The sequence below is a fragment of the Oscarella lobularis genome, chromosome 4 (assembly GCF_947507565.1).
Source record: "Oscarella lobularis chromosome 4, ooOscLobu1.1, whole genome shotgun sequence".
Taxonomy (NCBI): domain Eukaryota; kingdom Metazoa; phylum Porifera; class Homoscleromorpha; order Homosclerophorida; family Oscarellidae; genus Oscarella; species Oscarella lobularis.
In genome coordinates, this window is record NC_089178.1 from 347880 (window position 1) to 370371 (window position 22492).

Below are 22492 nucleotides of genomic sequence, written 5' to 3' on the forward strand. Positions count from 1 at the left end.
TATCTGTTTTTTACCGAACCTATTCATGGTCCGTCGCGTGATACGGTGATCGAGGGTGGTCCACATTAGCATTTTGAGTACTTTGAGTACCCTTCCTCAGTTGAACCATTGAGACGATGAAGCTCTCTCTTTGTGTTCTAGCTTTTCTTGTCGCTCAAGTTCGCTCAGGTACCTACTGTAATAACAAGACGACGAAAGCTGGTGAAGTGTGCTACTTGCAGAGAGCGATCCTTGTAACGGTGTGAGCTGCGACTTTTACGCCGTGTGCACTGGAAATGGAGTGTGCCAGTGCTCACCGATTTGCCCGATGAACTACGCCCCGGTGTGCGGAAGTGACGGCAAAACGTACAGCAACGAATGTCAGATGGAGGCCCAAAGCTGCACTCAACAAAAGATGATCACGAAAGTGAGCCAAGGGGCGTGCCCTCAGGCTACCAAGCAGCCCACCAAGCAGCCTACCAAGCCGCCTGTTCAAGGTACCGAGCAAGCTGGGCAGTATAGCCATATTAAAGAACCCATTTATTCTAAATTTAGTCAATGCCTGCGCAAATGTGACCTGCAGTCATTACGGTAGCTGCAACGTCGTCGGAGGATCAGCTAAATGCCAGTGCCCTCAAATCTGCCCCGCTATCTACGATCCAGTCTGCGCAAGCAACGGCAAAACGTACCCAAACGTATGCACAATGAAAACAGAGAGCTGCTCGAAGCAGATCACCATTACGAAGGAAAGCGTCGGAGCGTGCCCGTGCGAAACGCACAAGTGCAACTACAATGCCCAGTGCATCAACAAGGCGGGAAAGGCGACCTGCCAATGCCCGCTCATGTGCACATTCGAGTACGCGCCCGTGTGCGGAAGCGACGGTAAAACCTACTCGAACGAATGCCAAATGAAAGTAGCCGGCTGCAACGCTAAAAGGACCCTCACGGTGGACAGCAAAGGCGCGTGCCCGTGCGACACAACCAAGTGCGACTACAATGCCCAATGCATCAACAAGGCGGGAAACGCGACCTGCCAATGCCCGCTCATCTGTACACTCGAGTACGCGCCCGTGTGCGGAAGCGACGGTAAAACCTACTCAAATGACTGCCAAATGCGAGTAGCCGGCTGCAACGCTAAAAGGACCCTCACGGTGGACAGCAAAGGCGCGTGTCCGTGCGACACAACCAAGTGCGACTACAATGCCCAATGCATCAACAAGGCGGGAACGGCGACCTGCCAATGCCCGCTCATGTGCACATTCGAGTACGCGCCAGTGTGCGGAAGCGACGGTAAAACCTACTCAAATGACTGCCAAATGCGAGTGGCCGGCTGCAATGCTAAAAGAACCCTGACGGTGGACAGCCAAGGTGCGTGTCCCTGCGACGCGGTCAAGTGCCCAAACTACGGTCGGTGCGTGAACCAAAAGGGAAACGCGACGTGCTCGTGCCTCCGTCCGTGCCCGCGCGATTTCCGACCGGTGTGCGGTAGCGACGGTAAAACGTACGCAAACGAGTGCACGATGCAAGTGGCCAGTTGCCAGGCGAAGGCGACCCTCACCGTCGACAGCCACGGCCCCTGTCCGTGCGACCGAACAACGTGCCCCTTCAACGGTCGATGCATCAATGAAAAGGGCAACGCCACGTGCTCGTGCATGATTCCCTGCCCGCGAAATTTGGATCCCGTCTGCGGCAGCGACGGAAAAGTGTATTCGAACGAGTGCACAATGCGAGCGGCAAGTTGCGAGCAAAAGAAAGAGATCACTGTGATCGCGCACGGTGCATGCGAGAAGCCCTCAACGACGACGACGAGTAAAGTCCATACAGTAGAACCCCGCTTCAAAAGCGACCACCCTTCGGATTCTCAAAATTATAATTATATCTATTATCCGCAGATGTGGTCTTGAAGCGGGGATCCGCTGTATCTAATTGGTAGTGACGTGTCGTAATAATTTTCTCTTTAGATGAACCCCGTGAAGATAAAGTCGTCAGGCCCACTGCCGGTACGTTAGCTTCTATGAATTATTTTCTTATTAGATTTATCCGATTTATTTCACAGGCTCAATGGCACTCTCTGCCTCTCTCTGCCTCCTCGTTACGCTTCTCACCGTGCTTGCTGCAGCCTAACAACTTTTCTGAGGCAATGGCTGTTTGTCTTCTATGGTCTATTATTAGAATCCTGTCTCGTTAATTGTTTCGTGCTGTTTCATATCTCGTGAAATAGTCACGTGAATTCCAGACGTTGTCTCGATCGCGTTGTTCTGTTCTACTATCTCCGAAGGCCAACTTGAAACTATGAACGTTGTTACAGTTTGCGTCAGTCTTATCTGTATTCTAGCGTTGCACGGGGCTGGAGGTAGGTACTGTGTACGGGGGAAAAGGGGCGGTGTCAAAGTGAAAGTGGTCTCAATTCGTCTCGTTTTTACTTTAGCTGCCTCTCCTTGCGATTCAAAAGTCTGTCCCCCGTACTCTACATGCAATGCTACAAATGCTACGCACGCCGAATGCAGCAAGTGTCCTTCAGCGTTTAGTGGCTGCAAGTTTGGTGAATACGTGTGCGGCAGCGACGGAAACAGCTACAACAGCGCGTGTAAACTCAGATCGGAAGCGTGCAAGAAAAATCAAAACATTACTATAGCGAGCCAGGGAAGGTGCCCAGGTTAGTTAAAAAGATGTGTGTACCATATGAAAACTAATCATTGTGCGCTGTTTCAGACGCGTGTACTGGGGTAAAGTGCGACTTTGGTGCGACCTGTAAGGTCGTGAGTAACAGCAATTACACGTGTGATTGCGCAAGAGCTTGCTCTTTTCATTACGATCCCGTCTGTGGAAGTGACGGGAAAACATATAGCAATTTGTGCCACCTGCAAACAGGCAGCTGCGAAGCAAAAATGAACCTCACAGTCGCAATACAAGGAGAATGTCCAGGTATTTTAGACACGTCATTCTATTTCGTAAAAAAAACAGACTTTGTTTTTTAGATGGATGCGATTATATATCTTGCCCCCCATTTGCCACGTGCATCCCTACAAATGCCACGCACGCCGAGTGCAAGTGTCCTTCTGCGTTCACTGGCTGCAATTTTGGTGAATACGTATGCGGCAGCGACGGAAACAACTACAACAGCGCGTGTAAACTCAGATCGGAAGCGTGCAAGAAAAACCAAAGCATTGCTATAGCGAGCCAGGGAAAATGCCTAGGTTAGAAAGATGCGTGTACCATATGAAAACTAATCATTGTGCGCTGTTTAGACGCGTGTACTGGGGTAAAGTGCGACTTCGGTGCGACCTGTAAGGCCGTGCGCATGGGCAACAGCAATTACACGTGTGACTGCGGAAGAGTCTGCCCTCAGCACATTGACCCCGTCTGCGGAAGCGACGGGAAAACATATAACAATTTGTGCTATCTGCAGATAGGCAGCTGTGAAGCAAAAATGAACCTCACAGTCGCAATGAAAGGCAACTGTCCTGGCACGCCTACAGTGGGTACAGTGGCAGGTTCGAATCTCAATTGAAATTCTCTTACGCTTTACCGATCTTTTCTTTTTTTATTACAGAAAAGTCCGAAAAACCCACCGGAGGTGCGTAAACTAGCTAAGGCGTGAGCGTACCTTTTCTGACGCGTCGTTCTCTAGGCGTTCTCCAACTTACGGCGTCCGTTGCACTTCTTGTTGCAATCTTGAGTGCTCTTCTCGTCGCTTAGACGTCGTACGCACAAAAAAACAAGAAACCGTTTTCTTCTTATTCGGGCTTTTTTGGCTGTGCTGTGTGTCCCGTATATGTGCAATGAATCGTGCTCGAAAACCTCCAGCAGGCCGCTACAAATTTTCCAAAGTCGTCGTCAATGGCCAGAAGTTTAGCGTTCTCGCCGTGAGCCACGTTCCACCGAGTGGGACTCCTCAAGAGGATCCCGGCCGTGAGTCGCGCACGGGCGACGAAATGATCGACGTGCGCAACAACATGATGCCCGACGTCTATCTCTTTCCGAACGCGCCGCATCACGTCGCCCGTTGCACGGGCGGCGACGTCGAATTCTTCATGAAAAACCACGCGCACGATCCGAAATTGAAAAATCAAACGTGGCCCACGGGCGAACGCTGTTTCCAGTGTCCCGAGTGCAAGGAATCGGTCACAAACATCCCGTTGGGCGTCATGGCAATGGAATGGCATCTCAAGTGCATTTCGGTCCCCGATTTTCCGTATCAGAACACCGGAGAGAGAAAAGCGATATTGCCTATATTATTGGTATCGCGACGCATGCCTAGACTATATCATCCCAAGTGCTATCGTCGATTCGTGAATCGATGCGTGAACGAGTGGGGCGCCGATCCCTCGTGGGACCCGTGTCCCGCGCACAGCGTCATCTCGTTCGAAGCGTTGCCCGAAGCGGCGGTGCGACCTCTCGTCAAACAGTGGGTCGACGTCAAAAAATCCATATCCGATTACGACATCGGACTGAGAAAATATATACAACGCCTGTGGCACATGCCATCGGACGACCTCCCCGTTCTGTCAAATATGCGAAAGACGATTAAGGAAAAAATGCGTTTGGCTCACTCGAAGGCGGCGGTGGAGCCGGAACCATCGCATAAACACGACGGCAAAGTCGCCGAATTACGTCGACTTGGTGACCAGGAGGCCAAATTCAAGAATTTTACCAAAGCGTTGAAACACTACAATGAAGCGTTGGAATTGAGCAAAGTCGACGCTCACTTGACGTATCATCGACGTTCGCAGGTGTATCAGCTCACAAATCGGATGGAGAAGGCGCTGCGTGACGCCGAACTGTGCACAACGGAAAAACCGAATTGGGTGAAGGGATACCAGCGCAAAGGCGAGTGTCTCCTCGCGATGGGAGGTCGGGAAAAGGAGACGCACGCCGTCATGACGATCGCGTGCGATCTCGATCCGCGAGACGATAAGTCGGCGCGACTTCTCGCGCGCGCTCTCGATCTCGACAATTTGGATCCGGATTTCTTGACCGATATCATCATGAATAGTCGCTATGCGCTTTTCGACGCCTTTCTCGGTCTCGTCGCCAGTCGACTGCGGCACTTTCTGACGCAAGTACCCGGCCAACGAGCGGCGCACGATCGCGACGAATCGCTCGTGATCAACGAGGAGACGGGCGAGCGCGTGCCGACGCGACTCGCCCATCGGCAACTTCTCTTTGTCATTCATCATGGGAGCAACGTTCGAAAAGCGTTGCGCGCGTCCGAGTGCGAATCCGCGCGCTCTCACGCCGAGTGGTTTGCGAATTTGTACGATAAATACGTTCCCATGGTGAAACGAATCAACGCGGCGATGACGTCCGAGGAGAGAGAAGCGCGTCGACGCGACGGGCTCCCGTTGGACATCTTTCGACGAATCACGTCGGTTCCGGCCGTCCATCGCGTCACTCGACGATCCGTCAAGGTGAAGGAGAAGCAGGGAAATCCGAAGAAGCGAAAGAATAAGCATAAGGGCGTCGAGAAGAACGACGTCGACGACGACGAAGAGGAGAGACGATTGATGCCGCCGGAGGCGGCGAAAACGTACGGCGAATTCGTTCTGCTCGCCGAAGAGGAGCGACAGAGAAAGGAGAAAGCGTCGATGGAGGCGATAATGGAGGAAGAGAGACGGAAATTTCAGGCTCTTCCGCCCGCTTTCGAGTCGAATCCAATGAGGCAGTACGGACTGAGCGACGATTACATGGCTCAGCTAAAAAGACATTTGTCTAAAGATAGGGTGGGTAAGGGGCGGTGAAAGAACAGAGCTTCTTATCTCAATCTATTCCCTCATCTTAGAATCGTCTTCAGAGCGAGATAAAGAATTGGGAGAAGATCGTCGATAAGGATCCCGACGCCATGACGACGGAGGAACTTCATAAATATCTGACGCAGCACGGCGTCTGCTTGATGGGAAAAGTTCAACGCGAGTATCTCGTCGAGCAAGTGAAGAAGCTGCGCGTCTACAGCGACCTGGGCCCCGTGGATCGAATAATGAAAATTCTACCAGAAGTAAAAGACATGAAAACGAAGAAAGAAAAAATTAATCGCGCGATTCTAACCTTTTAGCTTCAACACGAAGACGGAATCTACGTCGATCCCAACGTCCTCGGCCAATGTCGTCTTCGCCTAAGCAAATTAGGCAAAGAGCATTTATCCGCGTTATACGGAGAATCGGTCAAAGAAGACGAACCCAACGAAACCGATCTCCGCGATCACATCGACTGTCATCAAGGCTATCTTCCTCCGGACGAATTCGAGCAAGTCTACTGTTCGTTCGAGCCGAACGCGACGACGCTCGGCGTTCCGTTGGAGATGATCGAACCGATCATGGAGTTGTACAACACGTCGCCGCAGGTGCCAACAATGTTGAGCGAGCCCTTGCCGCGTCCGTTCAACGCGGAGACGAAGAAGTACACGGTGAGGTTGAAGCGAACGCCGTTGCAATTCTGTCGACGCAATCAGCTCAAAGCCGTCGAGGAGTGCGTCGAAGAGTTGGAGAATTTGAGCAATTTGGCCGATATGAGAATCTCCGATCTGCCGCACATGAAGGGGCAATTGCCCGTTCAATTGCAGGGAGAAAATCCCGTTGAGCTGATCAAGGGTCTCCAAGTGACAATCGATGCGGCGCAGACGATTTTTTGTCAACTGACGACGTACGATTCGATGTCGAAAGCCGAACGAGAATCTCTCATCACTTCGATGCAGACGTGCGGATTGGATTCCGATCGCAACGTCATCGATTTGGTGTGTCGAAATCTGTACGTCACTTGCGACATGTCGACGCCGACGACGAAGGTCATCGTCATGTCGGCGACGACGACGACGACGACGACGGACTCGACGACGAGCGTTCTGCCGCTTCACGAAGTCGATATCGACGTCGAAGTTCATCCTGAGGATGCGGAGGCGGTGGCGGCGGCGATCGCCGGGGCTGTGACGCACAGTTGCGCTTCGTGCCGGAAGGGCGAGGCGAAGATGAAGTGCGGACGATGCAAGAGCGTCTACTATTGCAATCGCGAGTGCCAGAAGATGGACTACAAGCGGCACAAATTGATTTGTAAAGCGATTCACTGAGTGATTTTAACGAAGTGGTTTTCTTACTTGTGATTCGTTTTGGCCGAACGAGATTGTTTATTTTTTATTTATGTTGTCGTCTTCTCTCCACTTGCTTCCATGTCGTCGTCGTCGTCGCTATCGTTGAGCTGGTGCCGTCGTTTTGCGGCGAGTGCGGCCGCCGCAAAGGCCGCCTCGCTCATCCACTGACTGCCGTCGGTTTCCGCGTATTTGCACTCGCTTTTCTCCGCTTTTTGAGCTGGCGGATCCAGGGAGACGATCGCCGGTGACGCATCCGTCTTCAGTCTCCCCTTTTCGACGGCTTTAGCGGCCAGCACGCTTTTCAACTCTCGAATCATTCCCAAAGATTCTTCCGCGCGTCTCTGCCTTTCTTCCTACGCGAGAAACTACAACCCGAGCAACTAAAACTGCCTTTCCCACCAATTGCACTCGTCTTTGAGCCCCTGTAATACGTTCCCTGTCGTCACTCGAATCTGCAATGCCTTCGTAGACCTGAAAGGAAAAGCAACGTTTTTTCTATTATTTCATTAATTATTAATTAACCTTTTCTTCCTCTTCGTCTGAATCTCTACTATCAGACTCTCGAAAACAGACTTCTAGATAAATCTTTTATACTCTAGTCATCATAAGACCAACAAGCGCAAACCCTTCAGTTGATGAGTTGTGCCCGTGTCTTCCTGCTGAGAATCTTCTCCTAAATAAACTCGCAATGAATGCATCTTGTTTGAGAAGATCTTTACTTTCGGCGAGTTGTGGTGAAGCCGGCTGCAGCGCGTGTTGCAAGTCAGCGCACGAAGAGACGCACAAGTCAACGTCCGCTTCTATCCACTTCGCCAAAGCTACGGAACAAAATAAAACACAGTTCGTTATATCAACGCAGTGAACCTCCAACGCGTTCGTCATCTTCTTTAGACTCGGCTAATTCCGCAGCAAGCTGACGAACTCTGCAGTAGGAAAACTCGAATCAGGATTCCTTTGTGGATGTCTTCACTAACCGAAGTAGAGTGGACTGCAGTCGCAGTTCAAGAGCGTGACACGCTTTCACTCTTTCGGATCCTCCAACAGAACAAATTTGAGACGACGCTTCTTTTTCTTTTTACCAAAGAAATCGATGATCGAGGAGAAATGCTCATAATAAGTACGCCTTCTATTTTGGGGTATATTATAGTTATAATAAAGAGGCTGCCCCACTAGCTGTCAAATGTTGTGCGCTGAGGAAAGCTCTCGCTCGGTATTTTACCTTGTAGGGAGACTTTTTGCGTTCGAAAAGCGGCGCTTAGTTCGTCTTCTCGTCTCTTCGCGTGAAGAATGAGATTCTGGAGTAGGTCGCGAGTGCACTGAGTCGCCACGTGAAATCGTCGTCTCCTTTCCACTCCGCTAAGTTCATCTAGACGTAAAGTGATTGGTGAAAATGACAGAGCCAGTCGACGCAACAACTCCGATATTTGACGCTTAGTCAAAGAGTAGACATCCTGAAAAAGAAAGAAAATCGATTTTCAGAACAATTTCTCAAGAACAAACGAGTCCTACTCTCAAATCCGAGACAGCCAAGTCCGTACTATCAACACTCAGTCCAATTTCGTCAAGAGAAAGAAAGGCCAAATAGTGATCCGAATGATCAAGATACACGCCAAGAGACAGCCTAGAATTTTTCCCCAAAAATCAATATCTCTCATCGTGCTCTACACCTACCTTTTTACGAGCTGAATCGTCGCCTCTCTACCAGCACAAAGAATCTCTCGACTAGATTCGTACATTAGCTGCCTCAAGGCGAGACAACGATCCGCTGGCGCGTTGCCAGGATTGGGCTGTAGCCAATGAGAAGAGCTAAAGTCCGAATCTCGTCATTCCTTGCAAAGAGCCGCGAGTCAATCTTTTCCTCTTACCCCCTGTAACCTTTGGCAATAACGTCCAAGTCTCGAAGAAGCTGAAGGCTCTTCGAGTAAGCTTTCAAGTAGAACCCCGTTGCATTGGAAAAGTCTTCTAGCAATGAAATGCTGCTTTCGACTTGCGTAGTCCAGGACTGAAGAAGAAGAACGTTATAGATTTTTAATTTTTACTTCATACCATTTTACCTTTATTATAGCACGCCGTGCAACGTAGACAAGCATCAAACAGAGAGAAAATCCGCAGAGAACGAGACCCCTCTTCTCAAACGGCATTATAGCTATTGCAATTCCTAATAAAACAAGTGCAGTGCTTTGCACTTTTCCAATGAAGAACGACGACTGGAGGTCAGTTGTTGAAATGTTTGTTTTGGAAGCGTTCGGATCAATAGATTCAATAATGGCTACGTCATCTTTCTCCACTAAAGGAGAAGATAGGACAATTTTCTGGAGCCGCCTTAAATTCTTCTTTGTCTAAATGACGAATTTTTTAGTTTCAAAAATTCGCTCTTTTGCTCTCTTACCGGATGATTAGGAAGAAAAATATTATGGAAATATTCCACAAGGTTCCAGTTTGACTTTTCCAGTGTTAGCACGTCACTTTTGGCTGTTGCTTCTACGGGTTTTTCTGCAGCTGTAGGATGAGCGTCAAATAGATCCAAAAGATTCGAGTTTTCTGCGTCAGATTAATTAATTAAAGGTGAGGCTCCAAGCAAGTCGTCACCTTTTAGATGTTGATAAAGTGGAGAATTCTGGTTAAAATCAATTTAGAGATGATTTAGCTTGGCTCTTTGCGGTAAAACCTCGAATATCACGTCCTCGTCTTCCATTTGGCAACACAGCCGCTTAGCGCACGTTAAAGCAATGGAAAACGACGACTTTCAGCCTGTTGCAACAAAAGAGCGGGTTTGCGAAAAAGATGTCTGAATGTATGAATGATATGCGACGTTTTGAAGGTTATTCAATGTATGACATCGCAATGGTACAGCCAATTCGCGCCAGTGACAATCAAAACGTAGCGCGAACTACTATCTTTATTTTCACTGCACTCTGGACTTCTTACGTAGTGAATTCGTCTCGCTGAAACCCGATTTTGTCCACTACCTCAACGAGGACGGAATTGTTCTTCCACAAAGGCAACGCATGCGTCAACCAACTGATTAATCAAAGGATTAATTAATTAATTAATTATCTAACAGTCTGCAAATGCCTGCTGCATATGGCCTTGACGACGTAGAAAATGCTCTGTCAGATTGGTCATCAGATGATGATGACGACAATAAAGAAGACGCCAAGGCAGGGACTAACCTCTCTCACTTACTCATGCAATCTCTCTCTCTCTGTGTGTACTTACTGTACGCAGGTTCATCAGCCAAATTTTTCTGAATTGAATCATGAGATACAGAGCGTTATTGATCGACTTGACGGCGCCGTGTTTCCCAAACTCAATTGGAGTTCCCCATCTGTATGCTTGCTTTTATAAGCAATGCACGGGGTAATTATTCTAAAGGTGACGTCTTTCTCAAGGACGCCAAGTGGATTAGCCACACTGGCACGATGAAGTGCACGACCGTCAGCGATGTGTATCTCCTTCTAAAGAGCTCTAACAGGACGTCTCACGACTTGAACGAAGCGTACGTAAAGTTGACCTGTGTCGCTTTTATGCAAGAATTCTCTCCTCTCCTCTCACAGATTCGTCAAGTGTAGTGACTACGACGGAAGCAATGAGCCTCCTGGCGGATTTCAGGTAAAACAACAATCCAAACTATTTTTACCCCTTTGAATCCTCGCTGAACTCAGTTGGTGCTAAGGCAATGGGAGGATCTTCTTCCAGGCATGGAATTCAGGTGCTTTGTTCAGGAAAACAAGCTCCTAGGTATTCAGCCTTAAAAGCGGAGAGAAGTCGTTACTAAATCAAAGCTTTATCTAGCTGTTTGTCAGAGGGATTATACGACCTTTTACGAGTATTTAGACCGAGATCACGAAGCGATTTTGAAAGAGATAGAGCAGTTTTTTAAGGACTACATTCAGGGAAGATTTTCTGACGTAAACTGTAAGGACGAAAACGTTTTTTTCCAAGTGGCCGTCTTCATCATTGATTGCACCGTCTAGATACATTTGACGTATACAGAAGAAAGAAGGCAAAATGAATACAATTTCACCCGGTATTCGAAAATTGAAATTTTTGTGTAGAATCGATTTTGGATCATCGACTTCAATCCTTTTCATTGCGTCACCGAGACACTCCTCTTTACGTGGCAAGAGCTGACCGAATTGGCGCTGGCCGGCGACAGCTGCGCTGCCTTCCGATTCGTCACAAGCGAAGCGGGCATTCAGCCAAGTAAAGACGCCTACTCTAGATTACCACAAGTAAGGCAGGAAAGTATTACACTCTTCAACAATAAAAATATGTGTTTTTTTTCTAGGACTTCTTAGACTTTTCTGTGGGATCTGACGTTGATCAAATTGTTGGCCTACTGAAAGAAATCGATGAGAAGGAACGACTTGAACCGGTCGAAAAATTATAAGCGATATTTAAAACCCCGCTAATGGATACTGTTAATCTACAAGAACATGTACAGTATGTCACAAAAAAAATAACGTGGGAAATTTTCTAAAATTGCTAGCAAAGTATCTGCCGCGGCTGCTGCTGCTACTACGTCGACAACGTTAATCTTACGTATATGTCATATCGGATTCTGCGTGGACAAATGATCCAAGTTCGAATCCATTTGCTTTATTCTATACGTATTGCGGTATAAGTGGAATTGTCGCTTACGTAACGGACACTATTATTGACAGTGTCCGTTACGTCAATGCTCTACGTGCGACCCGCTTACTTTACACTGAGCTCCTCTTCCAGCGTCTTCAGCTGTTCGTTGGCTTCTATTAGCGTTTGCTCGTTTTCTCTGTGCACTTGTCCAACCCTAGGTCAGCACAGTCGCGAATCGATATTCAGACAGGTTTTCGCAACTCACATTAACGTGACCTCTGACATATACTTGGAACCTGATTTCATTGTGTTGAGTGAGCGCTGAGCTGGTTGTTCCATGAGAAAACGTATCTTCTCTTTGCGAGAATCTTGCCACTAGTGCACCACACATCAAAACGACGATGGTTCAGAAAACGATCGTTTGGGTACTTTGTTTAGCTCTTCATCAAATTGTTTATATTCATTTTCTTCTTTTTTGACGTCAAAAAGAACTTGTTGCATTATTTCTCTCTGGTGACCAATAGTCCTAGAAATAACGCCGTTTAAATAAAGAAAACTTGGGCAATTCTCTCTGGCACCTGATCCACTTGGACAGTTGCTCGTGAAGAGTTTCCCTCGCACTTACGAACTTAAGAACAAAAGCGCGTGCCTTCTTTGTGGTATCGTACAATCGTTTTCTAAAAAGCACATAACGGTGCTGGGCGAACGCATTCCCTAATCGAACGTTCATTCGTCACTTTTCAAAAATGTGATTGTGCTCATCAAGATAAGAGATGCGACCCTGCTTGCGCTCCCTGTAAAACATTTCTCGAATTTCCTTCACCACTTTGACGCAGTGCTGCAGCGTCGACAGCCTACGCACAAAGAAATTCAGAAATCCGAGACAATAAACTGTTAAAGAGAGAGAAGAACCATGTGTCAAACTCTTTCGTTTTCTCTTGGCAAACTATTTTCCACGACGTGCATAATTGATCCGGACGTTCTTCGATGCCAAGCATCGTATGTTTGAATCTTTGAGTAATCTAAAAAAACGGAGCTACGTCTCCTAGCAGCAGCCGACTCCGCGGGAAACGCTCACGGTCTGAGACGTCTTCTTCTGATGATTGCAACAGCTGTCCAGATACCCAAAAGCTCCGCTTACATCTGTTCTCCTCCCAAAATTACACGAATCTTCTGATACTATTGCGAAAACTTGCCTTTAGTTTTGGAGCCATCTGCAGAGAAAAGGTTTTCTAACAAAGCCCTTTCAGATTCTTCCCTAAACGCTCAACTGTTAGGCGAATCACGCCTAGACGAATTGTTCACCTTTCTAGCAACAATCTGCATTTCGTTTTCACCGGCTCACAGACGGCTTTCGCCTCAGCTATCGTCTTTTCCATAACCGCCCAGTCGGCACGCAGAGCATTACTAGAGAAATGACGCAGACTGAACGAATGACAGAGCGTCGAAATATCTCAGCTTGCCTTATGGCTTGAAAAGAGGCAACAATACCGCGACAGTAATTCGAAAGTCGAGACGCGACGCGCCGATGCTGATTACACATAGCCAAGCACGCCTAGACGAAAAACGTTAGAGACGACGTCGCAATCACGAAATCAATCATTGACTTTCGCCGCTTGATCGTCGCCTACTAAGTCAGCTGCCGCCGCCCGAACGTCAGGAGCTTTTGCTACACAAAGATCGGTTTATCTCTTTATAGAATATATATTATTTACGTATGTGGCCGGAGAAGAGCTTGTCTTTGGTTATGTGATCTCCGCCAGAGACAATTAAAGGCTTTTCCTCCTGCATTTCAAGTAGTTTGTACAACGTGCGTCGAATTCTCTTTTCGAATTACTGCGTCGTACCGTCGTTTCGGGTAAATCAGAAACGAGTTTCAGAGGCTGACTTCGGGTTGGCAATAAGGGATTTCCGTCGAAATAGAACTTTTGATTGGGAGAGTCGATTTTAGTTTGCGAGAATACTTTAGCAGCAAACTCTGAAAAACTGCAAGCGACAATCTTAGACTCCTCTCCCTCTCTCTCTCTCGTCTCACGTACGTGGCTGATTTGCGAATGTGAACGTGAAAACTCAAAGAGTCGTGAACGGAAAAAACGACAACGCACTACGAAAAACAATTGCAAATCAAATAACTTCCTCCGACGAAACGGTTACCGTATTAGTTATGATTTCGTCGCAGACGTCGAAGAGCATTTGAAAGCCTTTCATTTTCTTAGTATCGAGCATTTGCCGAAGGAGAAGCGTGAGGTCATCGCACAAAGCCCTAGAGATGAAGTACACATACACAAAACATACACAAACATATACACCTAATTGAAAGCATTAACTGAAATGAAGAGGAGCAGTTTTATTTTCGCGTTTATGTGAGAAGCGAATGCACGAAAGTACTTTTAGAGTATAAGGGCACCTGCAAAGTTGCGTGGTCGGCGGAAGATGATTGCTGTACTCCACGCTGTCCGGCCTTTCGGTCCTCTGTACACCAGATATCGCTTCAGGCGCTTTCTTTGAGACAATTTGATGCCTAGATTCAAAGCAATAAAGCCTTCATCGTCGCTTGAAAGACCCCTATCATCTTCTTCTGACTGACATCATTTCCCGATTGTTTCGGCCACCGTGCGCCTGAAAAGGAAGTTTTCCCGTGGCAGTGTGAAAGAGCGTCACTCCAATGCTCCACAAGTCAACCTAGGAAAAAGAGTACTTAGACGTTCAATTGGAAATCGAGTCAACGTCGTCTCACCGAAGAATCAAACGTTTGCCTGCGTTTTTTTCCGAGCACCGCCTGTTCGTACATAAAAGGATCCTATTTACAAGACGTTCATACAAAAAGCAAAACAAAAAACCCTCTTCCTATTACCAAATACTCTTCGGTTCCATATATGGACATGAACTGCTCCTCTGGACCCAATTCTCTCGCCGCGCCAAAATCGCTTAATTTGTACGTGTACCTACGAAAATGCGTCGTCACGCGTCTTTTCATAATACGAAATCAAATAAAAACGGCGCACGTTCCGTCGTCCTTTTCGGCTCTCAAAATGTTTCCTGGCTTCAGGTCACGATGTACGACGTCGTGCTCGCGCAAATACTTCATACCGGCCACTAATAGGTATATATATACGTAAGTGGCACGCGACCGGAAGAACAATAGCTCAATTAATACCGGTATCTGATAAAAATCGTAAAAATTCCTTCTCCTCCAAGCCGTAATAATTTTCCGGCTTCTCGATGACGTTGAACAGAGAGCCTCCGCTGCAAATTTCCATAATTACGACGTAATTTAGAGTCGTCGTCTGCGACACGGTAAATAATCGACTATTAATTAATCCGTTTTTTTCTTTCTTTCTCCTCGCCTCTTTCTCTATTTCCAACATTTCTACAATATTTTTGTGCTTCAATTTCTGCAATATCTCCAATTCGCGATCCTGCACGTCCTTCGGCCGATTCATGCCCGCCTTGTTGAACATTTTGACGGCAACGTTCTCGCCACTCATCTAGAAAAGGAAAAAAAAAGGGAGGCGCTCCATCGAGAAAAGAAATACACGGGGGGGCAATTCCCTACTTTCTTTCGACCGCGATAGACCGAGCTCGTCGCGCCGTGGCCAATGATTTCTTTTGTCGACCAGATGTAGTGCTCCGTTTGGTAGAGTTTGCTCGTCATTTTTGCTCTGTGGACGAAAGCGCAACGCTTGCGACTTCCTGTATCGAAACGAAGGCGATGAATAGGCTCTTGCGCGAGTCCAAGCGCTGCGTGCGAGGGTGCGCGCAGATTATGGATTGTGAGATCACGAAAGGGTGTACCCTTTCGCAAGGGACGAGAGAATTACAGGGCCGATGACGGGACGTTTGTTCGTGACCATGTGACTGGGGACGGGTTTATGTAAGGGAAATCCCGGATTTCTTGCTTTCTCCGTCTTGCACAGTCTTGCACCCAGAATTTATAAATTTCTTTATCGTCAAGGACGTTGTGGTAAGATGAAAATTGACACTTGCAAGTATTGATTGGGTGCACGTGATTGTTCACGTGATCATTTCCACAGCGATGGAGAAACAACAGCGCGACTCGGACAATGTCCACGTAACGGTTCGCTGTCGACCGCTGAGCGAAACTGAAATTAGTCAGGGACACGCAGCGGTGGTCGACTGCGATTCGGTGCGAGGAACGGTTACGATCAAGACTGATCGGAAACACCATGACGCGAGCCGATCTTTTACATTTGACACCGTATTCGGTCCCGATTCGAAGCAAATGGACGTCTATAACGCGACGGCGAGACCCATCATCGATTCCGTATTGGAGGGATATAATGGTGCAAGATCTAATTACTAATAAATTTAATTAATTAATTTAATTATTGTGATTGTCGTCGTTTTGTCTAGGAACGATTTTTGCATATGGGCAGACCGGAACGGGAAAAACGTTTACAATGGAGGGAAATCGAAGCGTGCCGGAATTGACTGGAATTATACCCAATTCATTTGCTCACGTATTTAGTCACATAGGGAAGTCGGAAGGAGATGCGACGTGAGGGGGAAACGAAGAGAGAGGATTTGCATATTTTATTTATGTCAATTTGTAGCTTTCTTGTCCGCTGTTCGTATTTGGAAATTTACAATGAGGAAGTGAGGGATTTGCTGGATAAAAACCACAAAACGAGAAAAGAGGCAATGACGTCAAAGTAGACGAAATGTTTGTAAAGAGCTGTAGTACTTCAGGTGAAGGAACGTCCCGATGTGGGCGTCTACGTCAAAGATCTTCTTTCGTTTGTCGTGAAAAACATGGACGACATGGAGAAAATAATGACAATAGGAAACAAGAATCGTACGTCGCAATGATAGAGCAAGAGCTTCGCCTATTGATATGATGTGACGTTTTCGTATTCCAGGTGTAGTGGGTCGAACCAATATGAACGAACATTCGTCGAGATCTCACGCAATTTTCACAGTTACCATAGAATGCAGTACACTGGGCATCGACAAGAAACCTCACTTGCGCATGGGAAAACTGAATCTAGTCGATTTAGCTGTAAAGAAAAAAAAACCCGGTTAATTAACAGTTGAAACCTTTGCACCTACCTCCCTTTAGGGATCTGAGCGTCAGTCGAAAACTGGCGCCACAGGGGAGCGGTTGAAAGAAGCGACGAAAATCAATCTGTCGCTATCAACTCTTGGAAATGTAATCTCAGCTCTGGTCGACGGCAAAAGCACGCACATTCCCTATCGAAATTCGAATCTGACGCGTCTGCTCCAAGACTCTCTTGGCGGCAACGCTAAGACGGTCATGATTGCGAATATAGGTCCGGCTGGGTATAATTACGACGAAACACTGAGTACCTTGAGGTCTCATCGCAACGTTTTTCCAATATATCGTTTGTAGTAGGCATTTGCTTTGCATAGGTATGCTGATAGGGCTAAGAGGATTAAGAACAAGGCGCGTATCAACGAGGATCCGAAGGATGCACTGCTTCGGCAATATCAAGAGGAAATTGAAATGCTTAGAAAGCAATTGGAAGAAGATAATGAAGGTGAGCGCCAGAATGTGTGACCTAGCTCTTTCACTATGACTTGCGCTTCTATTGTTAGACTCCGAAGGCGACGAGTCGGAAGAAGAGGTGGAAGAGGAGGACGAGAATGGGCGGAAAGTTGTGAGGAAGAGGAAGAAAGAAAGTTGGTCAATTTGTATGGTAGCTCGTATTCGACGTCGAGTTTTTTGCTGATAGGAAAGCGATCAATTACTCCGAAACAAATGTCGGCAATGCAGGCAAAAATTGAAGCTGAGAGACGCAAGTTGGAAGCCAGTAAGGATCTCGCCGAAGCGGAGAAGGAAAGGGCGGCGGAAGCACTGAAAAAGCGGCAGGAGGACTTGGCTCGCGCTCAGTAATTTTCCGAAAATGGAACTCGGAGTTTTTGCCTATTTGTCTCGTCACAGTCAGGAGCACACGGAGTTGGAGAACAAGTTACAGCATTTGAAGTCGAAACTGATCGTTGGCGGGGAAAATTTGTTCGAGAAGGCGAAAAAGCAGGAGCGATTGCTTGAGGACTCGCATCGCGAGCTGGAGGCGAGCATGAGAGGAAAGCGAGCTTTGCTGAAACAGATCAAAGAGACGGAGGTAGAAAATAGAAAGAAAAAGTCACGCTACGGGGGACGGTTCCCTCCAGCGTCTTACTTTCGTCTTCCAAGGCGGAGAAAATTGACTTGAAAGAGCGCTTCAAGGATCTCAAAGAAGAGGCGGCGGCCAAAACGAAAATGATCAAAAAAGTATGGTCAATGCTGGTAGCAGCGAAGTCGGAGGTAAATAATAAGAAAAAATGACGTACCTGAATTGGGATTTTGCTATTTTCATAGCTGGAAGACTTGAACGACGAATTTCGCCGAGAGCGAGAAGATATACAGGAAAACATTCGAGCACTCTCTAGAGATCTTCAGCTGCAACAATTAGCGTTAGACAGCTTTATTCCGCCTGAATACCAGGTAAAGCGAACCCCGCTTTGAGAAATTTTACCTTTTGATAGAGCATCTTCTGAAGGAACTCATCGAAAAACACTGCCTGTGGAATGAAGAAATAGGCGAATGGCAATTGGTAAGACTCGACGTACCATACCAGACGATAATCGTGAATTCTTTTTTGTCTATAGAGAGGAGTAGCGTATGCCGGTAACAACATGCGAAAATTACCTTCTCCACAAGCGGAGAAACCCAGGCCCGACGTAAGCGCGTACCGTTGCCGACTTCCTCGTTGTCACTGTCGCGATATTCCACAGTTTGGCCAACCGGACATGTCGAGCATTTATCTCTCCTACGGCGTGTCTGGTACAGACCGAAAAACGAAAGGGCGAAGTGGCGAGTCCAAAAAGGCGACCGGAAAATTGAAATCATCGAAAGGACGACCAGCGTCGACGCGAACGTAAAACCGTCTCAACAAAACTGCTTCTTCACTTTATAACACCGACGATTTATATCCAGGAAAGGAGGCACATCAGCGCCCGATCGCCAAGCGGACTTTCCCAAATCGAGAGGACTAATGACGCCACAGAAGCACTTTGCGTAGGGAACTAGTACATGTTATGTATGCCACATAGTGTCGTCGTCTCAGATGTATATGTAGAGGGATTTTAGTCGAGGGAATCGGCTGCTGGTAGGACGTAATCGCTAAGGAATGCCGTTGCGTCGTCTCTCGTCAAATCGAGACTCAAGAAGCGATCCACGATCTCCGCGTATCTGTGCGCACGGATATCCTCCAAAAATCTAACCGGATTTCAGAGAATACCTATTACCGAATTGCTCGCGTTTCGGCGCTGGCCGAATGAATGCGATGAATAGGCCGGCGCTCTAGGACCAGCTTTGATACCTGGCGAGATTCGGAAGGAAGTCGCTTTAGCTAAACAGGCGGAATACAGCAGCAGACCTCTTTTGCTCTGACAATGACTTCTTCGGGCACACCTGCCTCTGCTGCGATGTGGCAAGCGTGGCTGCTCGTCGTCTGACCGTCCTTGAGTTCGTACAGGAAAATCAAGTCGTCTCCGTCGCACATAACGTCCATCGTCTGCGGAAACATTTTGGTTTCTTTTCTCGCGGATTTCGTTTTGCTAGTGACCTGGAAGTGGACGTAAGGCGAGCTTGGGAGCAGGTCTTGCTGAACTAGACTGTGAAAGTGAGTCGATACGAAAACCTTTGGGCAGCGTTCTCCCTGCTTGAGCCAAAATCGAAGCGAAGAAGTCAACAGAGCCAAGCCATCCACCTAGAACAAAAGAGATGGCATCCCCCTGATCCCTCATCCTACCGCACTGACTGTCGACGTTCCTTTGCCGAATTCATCTATCAAAACTAGCGAAGACTCCGTTGCCGATTGCAAGGCGACGGCCGTCTATATAAAAAAACGTTCAACCGTTATATAGACTTTTCATTGGAAAGAGTCGCGTACTTGATTCAAGTCTATCATGAATGTCGACAGACCAACGGAGACGCTTTCGCGAGAGTGAATGCGAGTGAATATCCGATCGGTGAGACCAATCAAAGCCGAGTCGGCCGGCACGAAACTTCCGACGTGAGCCATATAGACAATCAGAGCCACCTTCGTGCGAGGTATACCGCCCTGTATAAGAACACGATTCCTTGGGGGAGTGCGTCCGTTTACCTGTTTGAGATAGACGCTTTTTCCGCTCGCGTTGGGTCCCGTTAGAATTTTCATTCTTTGACTATTCGGTTCGACTACGACGTCGTTTGGAACGAACGGATTCGTGCAGAGTTCCTGGAGCGGATGACGACCGCGTTCGACGCGAATCACGTTCTCCGCGGTGCAGTCTGGCTTTACGAAGTTATTCTCGCGAGCCGTCATCGCCAAGGCCATCAAACTGCAAAAGGAAATAAAAAAAGTGCTTTGAGTGTATTAGGGTGATATCTTACCAGTCTAAATCTGCGGCGTATTCGACGACGTCGAATAGAACTTCTGTGTGTTCGAGAATCGTCGACTCCAATTTGCGCATGATGGAATGCTCGTAGTCTGAAAGACTGTGTATGAAAGGAGGTCGATATCTCCGTTCATTCCGTTGCCTCGTATTTCGTTTTGAGTATCCCCAAGGGTAGCGTCGAGTTCCTTTGTCCTTGCACTCTTGTAATGAGCGAAGTCGTTCGCCCAATACTAGTAGTATTCTTCCAACTCCATAGAAAAACTGCCCTATTTCTATTCTTACCACGAACTCTAGCCCAGGAATTTGATGATCGTTCGCTTCTTTCTCGGCAGCCGTGCAAGGAATTGCAAGTATGTAGCCAACCTAGCGCTCGCATAGAAAGTAAAAAACTCATCTGAATGAGAGAGTCAACCTGTGGAAAATAGAGCACGTTGCATTCTTTGATTGCTCCGTCCAATTTTGCCAGTTCTTCTTCTGCCACTTTCGTCATTAGGTCAGGAAGTTGACTGTACGTATCCTTCTCTACAATTGACAAACTGTTAGTATATAATCAACTAGGCAGGATTTCTTACTTCTGTCTAATTCTTCATCGACTCCAAGCTTGACAACAAATCGATGCTGAGCACGAGATTCTTCGAAGTCAACCTGAAAATTCTCATTGCGCAATGCAGGGAGCCGCGCGGTCATATTTACAATTTTATCTATGAGACCAGCTATCTCTTGCAGATCCTCAGTGAAGACTTCTCCAATCTGAAAGTCCCCAATAGGCAGTCGCGACTAGCTACTTAATTAATAAATACTTTTCTAAATATTTCTATTTCTTGGGGCAGAGACTTGCACGTGGCCCCAATATATGTCGAATTATAAGCAGTCTAAAATAAAGTGAGTAGGCTCTTGCAAATAAAAATTCAGTGTCTAAGCCAAACCTTATAGAGAGATTTCCAGTCTGCAATGGTGACGTGCGCCGAAACCATTCTCGTTAAAATTCGCTAGAAGCCGCGCGAAGCACGAATTTGAATTCTTCTCTTTCGAATATTTTCTCTTGGTTTAATTAATTACGAGCACGTTTGAAACGTGTTTGAGACTGTCGCGAAGAGAGGCGACGATCTCCGAATTTCTCGGCGACGAAAGAAAATCGACGGCGTCGAAGCGTTGCGTCAAGAGAGCGAGATCGCGACTCGGTCTCATAAACCACGTTCTGCATGGACGAAGAGAGAATGAAACCGTCATTCGTCTAGCTAAGCTTCAAATATCCTTTTCCCTTACTTCAGTCTTCTACTTCCAATGAGAGTTCTTGTTTTATTGCAAATTCCAAATAGAGAAAGGCCTTCCTTCGAAGCGTTACCAGTCTTGTACGTAGACGGATGATGCTCGCGACGGAAAACCTGCAGAGCACTAACCGCGCCCCCGCAAAAAAATTCACTAAAAACGCCTTGCAATACAATATTACCTGAGAGAATTATCATCAATAGCCATGATGTCATTCCTAAGAGAGTGAGAGGAAGAAAACGACGTTTTTCTAAATGAGAGAGAGACTATTTCTTCCCTACAATAGGTACTGTTTCACTGATAGCACAGGAATGTGCACGTCCCTGTTCTCCAATTCGACGTTGACTCTCTTCTTGTCGAGATGCTTGAGCAGTGCGCCGGCCGATTTCACCGCATTGCGGCTATCCGGCGGAACGAGCGACGACACGTAGATTACTTTCTCTTCCGCGTTGAAATGATTCGGCATTCCCGGAAGCGATGCCAACGTCAGCAGACGTCGTTTGCAAACGTCGACAGCTTAATTAATTAATTAATTAATTAAATTAAAAATTAGACTTTATGGATTTGGAATTTTTTTTCGTACAATAATCGCTGCTCGGCAAAATTTCGATTTCGTCGACGTCGAAATCCATTTCGCGAATCGCTTTCACGAAGCGCTCGTCTTGCTTCGAACTCGTTAGGATCGACTGTGGACGTACTTGACGTAAAACTAAGAATGACGTACAGTATAAGCGATGCCCCTCCTCCTCTTTGGGATTTTTCGATTTACGATTTCTCAGTTGTTCGAAGTCGTCTCTTTCGACTATGTCCAGTTGAAAGTTTAGTTCCGACGAAAAGGTGTCGTAGAACGACGATCCGAGCCTTCCGCCGCTCCACAGAACGCTTAGGTAAATCTATAGGGGGCCCCTCTCTTTCGAAGTCTCATCCAAATTGATGCTCCGTTACCTTGGAGTCTTCCGAATCTTCGTCGAATATCTGCGAACGTCGATGGACGGTCAAATCGGCCTCGTCCATCATTAGAAGACTCAGCTGAGCCACACCCACTCTCCACCAACCACGTGTGTCAACCAATATCTCCTATATGACGTCAGCAACTCTTTTTTCGACCAAGCCGATAATTTCCCCATGACGTTGAATACATCTTCAGCATCTTGCTCAACCTACCAGAAACAGTAGAAACAA

At 47.2% G+C, this 22492-nt stretch overlaps 8 protein-coding genes across 13 annotated transcripts; 5 read left to right on the forward strand and 3 right to left on the reverse strand.

The window, feature by feature from the left end:
- Positions 1-77: 77 nt before the first annotated feature.
- LOC136185984 (agrin-like) lies at positions 78-2214 on the forward strand. The gene is made up of 5 exons (XM_065973214.1): positions 78-168; positions 222-476; positions 535-1788; positions 1941-1979; positions 2036-2214. Exons 1-5 carry the CDS (start codon positions 117-119, stop codon positions 2101-2103), a joined length of 1668 nt encoding a protein of 555 aa, XP_065829286.1. The 5' UTR covers positions 78-116; the 3' UTR covers positions 2104-2214.
- On the forward strand, positions 2195-3766 carry LOC136185985 (follistatin-A-like). The gene is made up of 7 exons (XM_065973215.1): positions 2195-2332; positions 2408-2635; positions 2692-2904; positions 2958-3176; positions 3228-3473; positions 3533-3556; positions 3611-3766. Exons 1-7 carry the CDS (start codon positions 2272-2274, stop codon positions 3676-3678), a joined length of 1059 nt encoding a protein of 352 aa, XP_065829287.1. The 5' UTR covers positions 2195-2271; the 3' UTR covers positions 3679-3766.
- LOC136185972 (uncharacterized) lies at positions 3762-7106 on the forward strand. The gene is made up of 3 exons (XM_065973196.1): positions 3762-5702; positions 5762-5974; positions 6032-7106. The coding sequence occupies exons 1-3, from the start codon at positions 3762-3764 to the stop codon at positions 7037-7039; spliced, it is 3162 nt and encodes a 1053-aa protein (XP_065829268.1). The 3' UTR covers positions 7040-7106.
- On the reverse strand, positions 5728-10061 carry LOC136185982 (vezatin-like). 2 transcript variants are annotated; one of them, XM_065973213.1, is made up of 19 exons: positions 9989-10061; positions 9729-9811; positions 9650-9677; positions 9450-9601; positions 9115-9399; positions 8926-9062; positions 8732-8866; positions 8570-8681; positions 8280-8511; positions 8035-8131; positions 7925-7983; positions 7780-7878; positions 7686-7733; positions 7583-7635; positions 7460-7531; positions 7067-7413; positions 6156-6999; positions 6025-6091; positions 5728-5965 (listed from the first exon to the last, which is right to left on the reverse strand). In XM_065973213.1, the coding sequence occupies exons 2-16, from the start codon at positions 9753-9755 to the stop codon at positions 7108-7110; spliced, it is 1842 nt and encodes a 613-aa protein (XP_065829285.1). In that variant the 5' UTR covers positions 9756-9811; positions 9989-10061; the 3' UTR covers positions 5728-5965; positions 6025-6091; positions 6156-6999; positions 7067-7107. The 2 variants fall into 2 exon arrangements, with proteins under 2 accessions (XP_065829285.1, XP_065829284.1); XM_065973212.1 differs by having other exon boundaries at positions 6025-6999.
- On the forward strand, positions 9790-11533 carry LOC136185728 (translation initiation factor eIF2 assembly protein-like). Its single transcript, XM_065972910.1, has 12 exons — positions 9790-9831; positions 9882-9940; positions 9993-10061; positions 10125-10221; positions 10289-10390; positions 10453-10559; positions 10618-10672; positions 10726-10801; positions 10856-10978; positions 11038-11066; positions 11119-11295; positions 11352-11533. The coding sequence occupies exons 1-12, from the start codon at positions 9790-9792 to the stop codon at positions 11451-11453; spliced, it is 1038 nt and encodes a 345-aa protein (XP_065828982.1). The 3' UTR covers positions 11454-11533.
- On the reverse strand, positions 11268-15499 carry LOC136185978 (serine/threonine-protein kinase TBK1-like). Of its 3 annotated transcripts, none has more exons than XM_065973206.1 (25): positions 15195-15499; positions 14986-15126; positions 14796-14925; positions 14644-14734; positions 14493-14583; positions 14376-14438; positions 14226-14320; positions 14046-14159; positions 13793-13901; positions 13678-13742; positions 13486-13624; positions 13354-13423; positions 13246-13307; positions 13102-13193; positions 12944-13045; positions 12835-12896; positions 12717-12781; positions 12551-12660; positions 12376-12492; positions 12217-12315; positions 12068-12164; positions 11904-12013; positions 11766-11852; positions 11606-11667; positions 11268-11399 (listed from the first exon to the last, which is right to left on the reverse strand). In XM_065973206.1, the coding sequence occupies exons 1-24, from the start codon at positions 15291-15293 to the stop codon at positions 11613-11615; spliced, it is 2265 nt and encodes a 754-aa protein (XP_065829278.1). In that variant the 5' UTR covers positions 15294-15499; the 3' UTR covers positions 11268-11399; positions 11606-11612. The 3 variants fall into 3 exon arrangements, with proteins under 3 accessions (XP_065829278.1, XP_065829276.1, XP_065829275.1); XM_065973204.1 differs by having other exon boundaries at positions 11268-11402; XM_065973203.1 differs by lacking the exon at positions 11268-11399 and having other exon boundaries at positions 11436-11667.
- A 150-nt stretch (positions 15500-15649) lies between these two features.
- On the forward strand, positions 15650-18781 carry LOC136185979 (kinesin-like protein KIF3A). 2 transcript variants are annotated; one of them, XM_065973208.1, is made up of 16 exons: positions 15650-15942; positions 16013-16157; positions 16213-16297; positions 16349-16454; positions 16519-16658; positions 16719-16972; positions 17030-17157; positions 17216-17299; positions 17353-17509; positions 17562-17742; positions 17814-17924; positions 17979-18104; positions 18160-18213; positions 18269-18340; positions 18395-18537; positions 18597-18781. In XM_065973208.1, the coding sequence occupies exons 1-16, from the start codon at positions 15675-15677 to the stop codon at positions 18679-18681; spliced, it is 2139 nt and encodes a 712-aa protein (XP_065829280.1). In that variant the 5' UTR covers positions 15650-15674; the 3' UTR covers positions 18682-18781. The 2 variants fall into 2 exon arrangements, with proteins under 2 accessions (XP_065829280.1, XP_065829279.1); XM_065973207.1 differs by having other exon boundaries at positions 18269-18537.
- Positions 18670-22358, reverse strand: LOC136185974 (mutS protein homolog 5-like). 2 transcript variants are annotated; one of them, XM_065973199.1, is made up of 22 exons: positions 22256-22358; positions 22080-22203; positions 21894-22019; positions 21592-21826; positions 21492-21527; positions 21308-21436; positions 21101-21239; positions 20968-21030; positions 20842-20913; positions 20735-20791; positions 20614-20686; positions 20454-20563; positions 20324-20404; positions 20184-20271; positions 20037-20133; positions 19768-19984; positions 19555-19704; positions 19423-19497; positions 19228-19371; positions 19039-19176; positions 18908-18981; positions 18670-18851 (listed from the first exon to the last, which is right to left on the reverse strand). In XM_065973199.1, exons 1-22 carry the CDS (start codon positions 22325-22327, stop codon positions 18746-18748), a joined length of 2406 nt encoding a protein of 801 aa, XP_065829271.1. In that variant the 5' UTR covers positions 22328-22358; the 3' UTR covers positions 18670-18745. The 2 variants fall into 2 exon arrangements, with proteins under 2 accessions (XP_065829271.1, XP_065829272.1); XM_065973200.1 differs by having other exon boundaries at positions 18901-18981.
- Between the last annotated feature and the right edge of the window lie 134 nt (positions 22359-22492).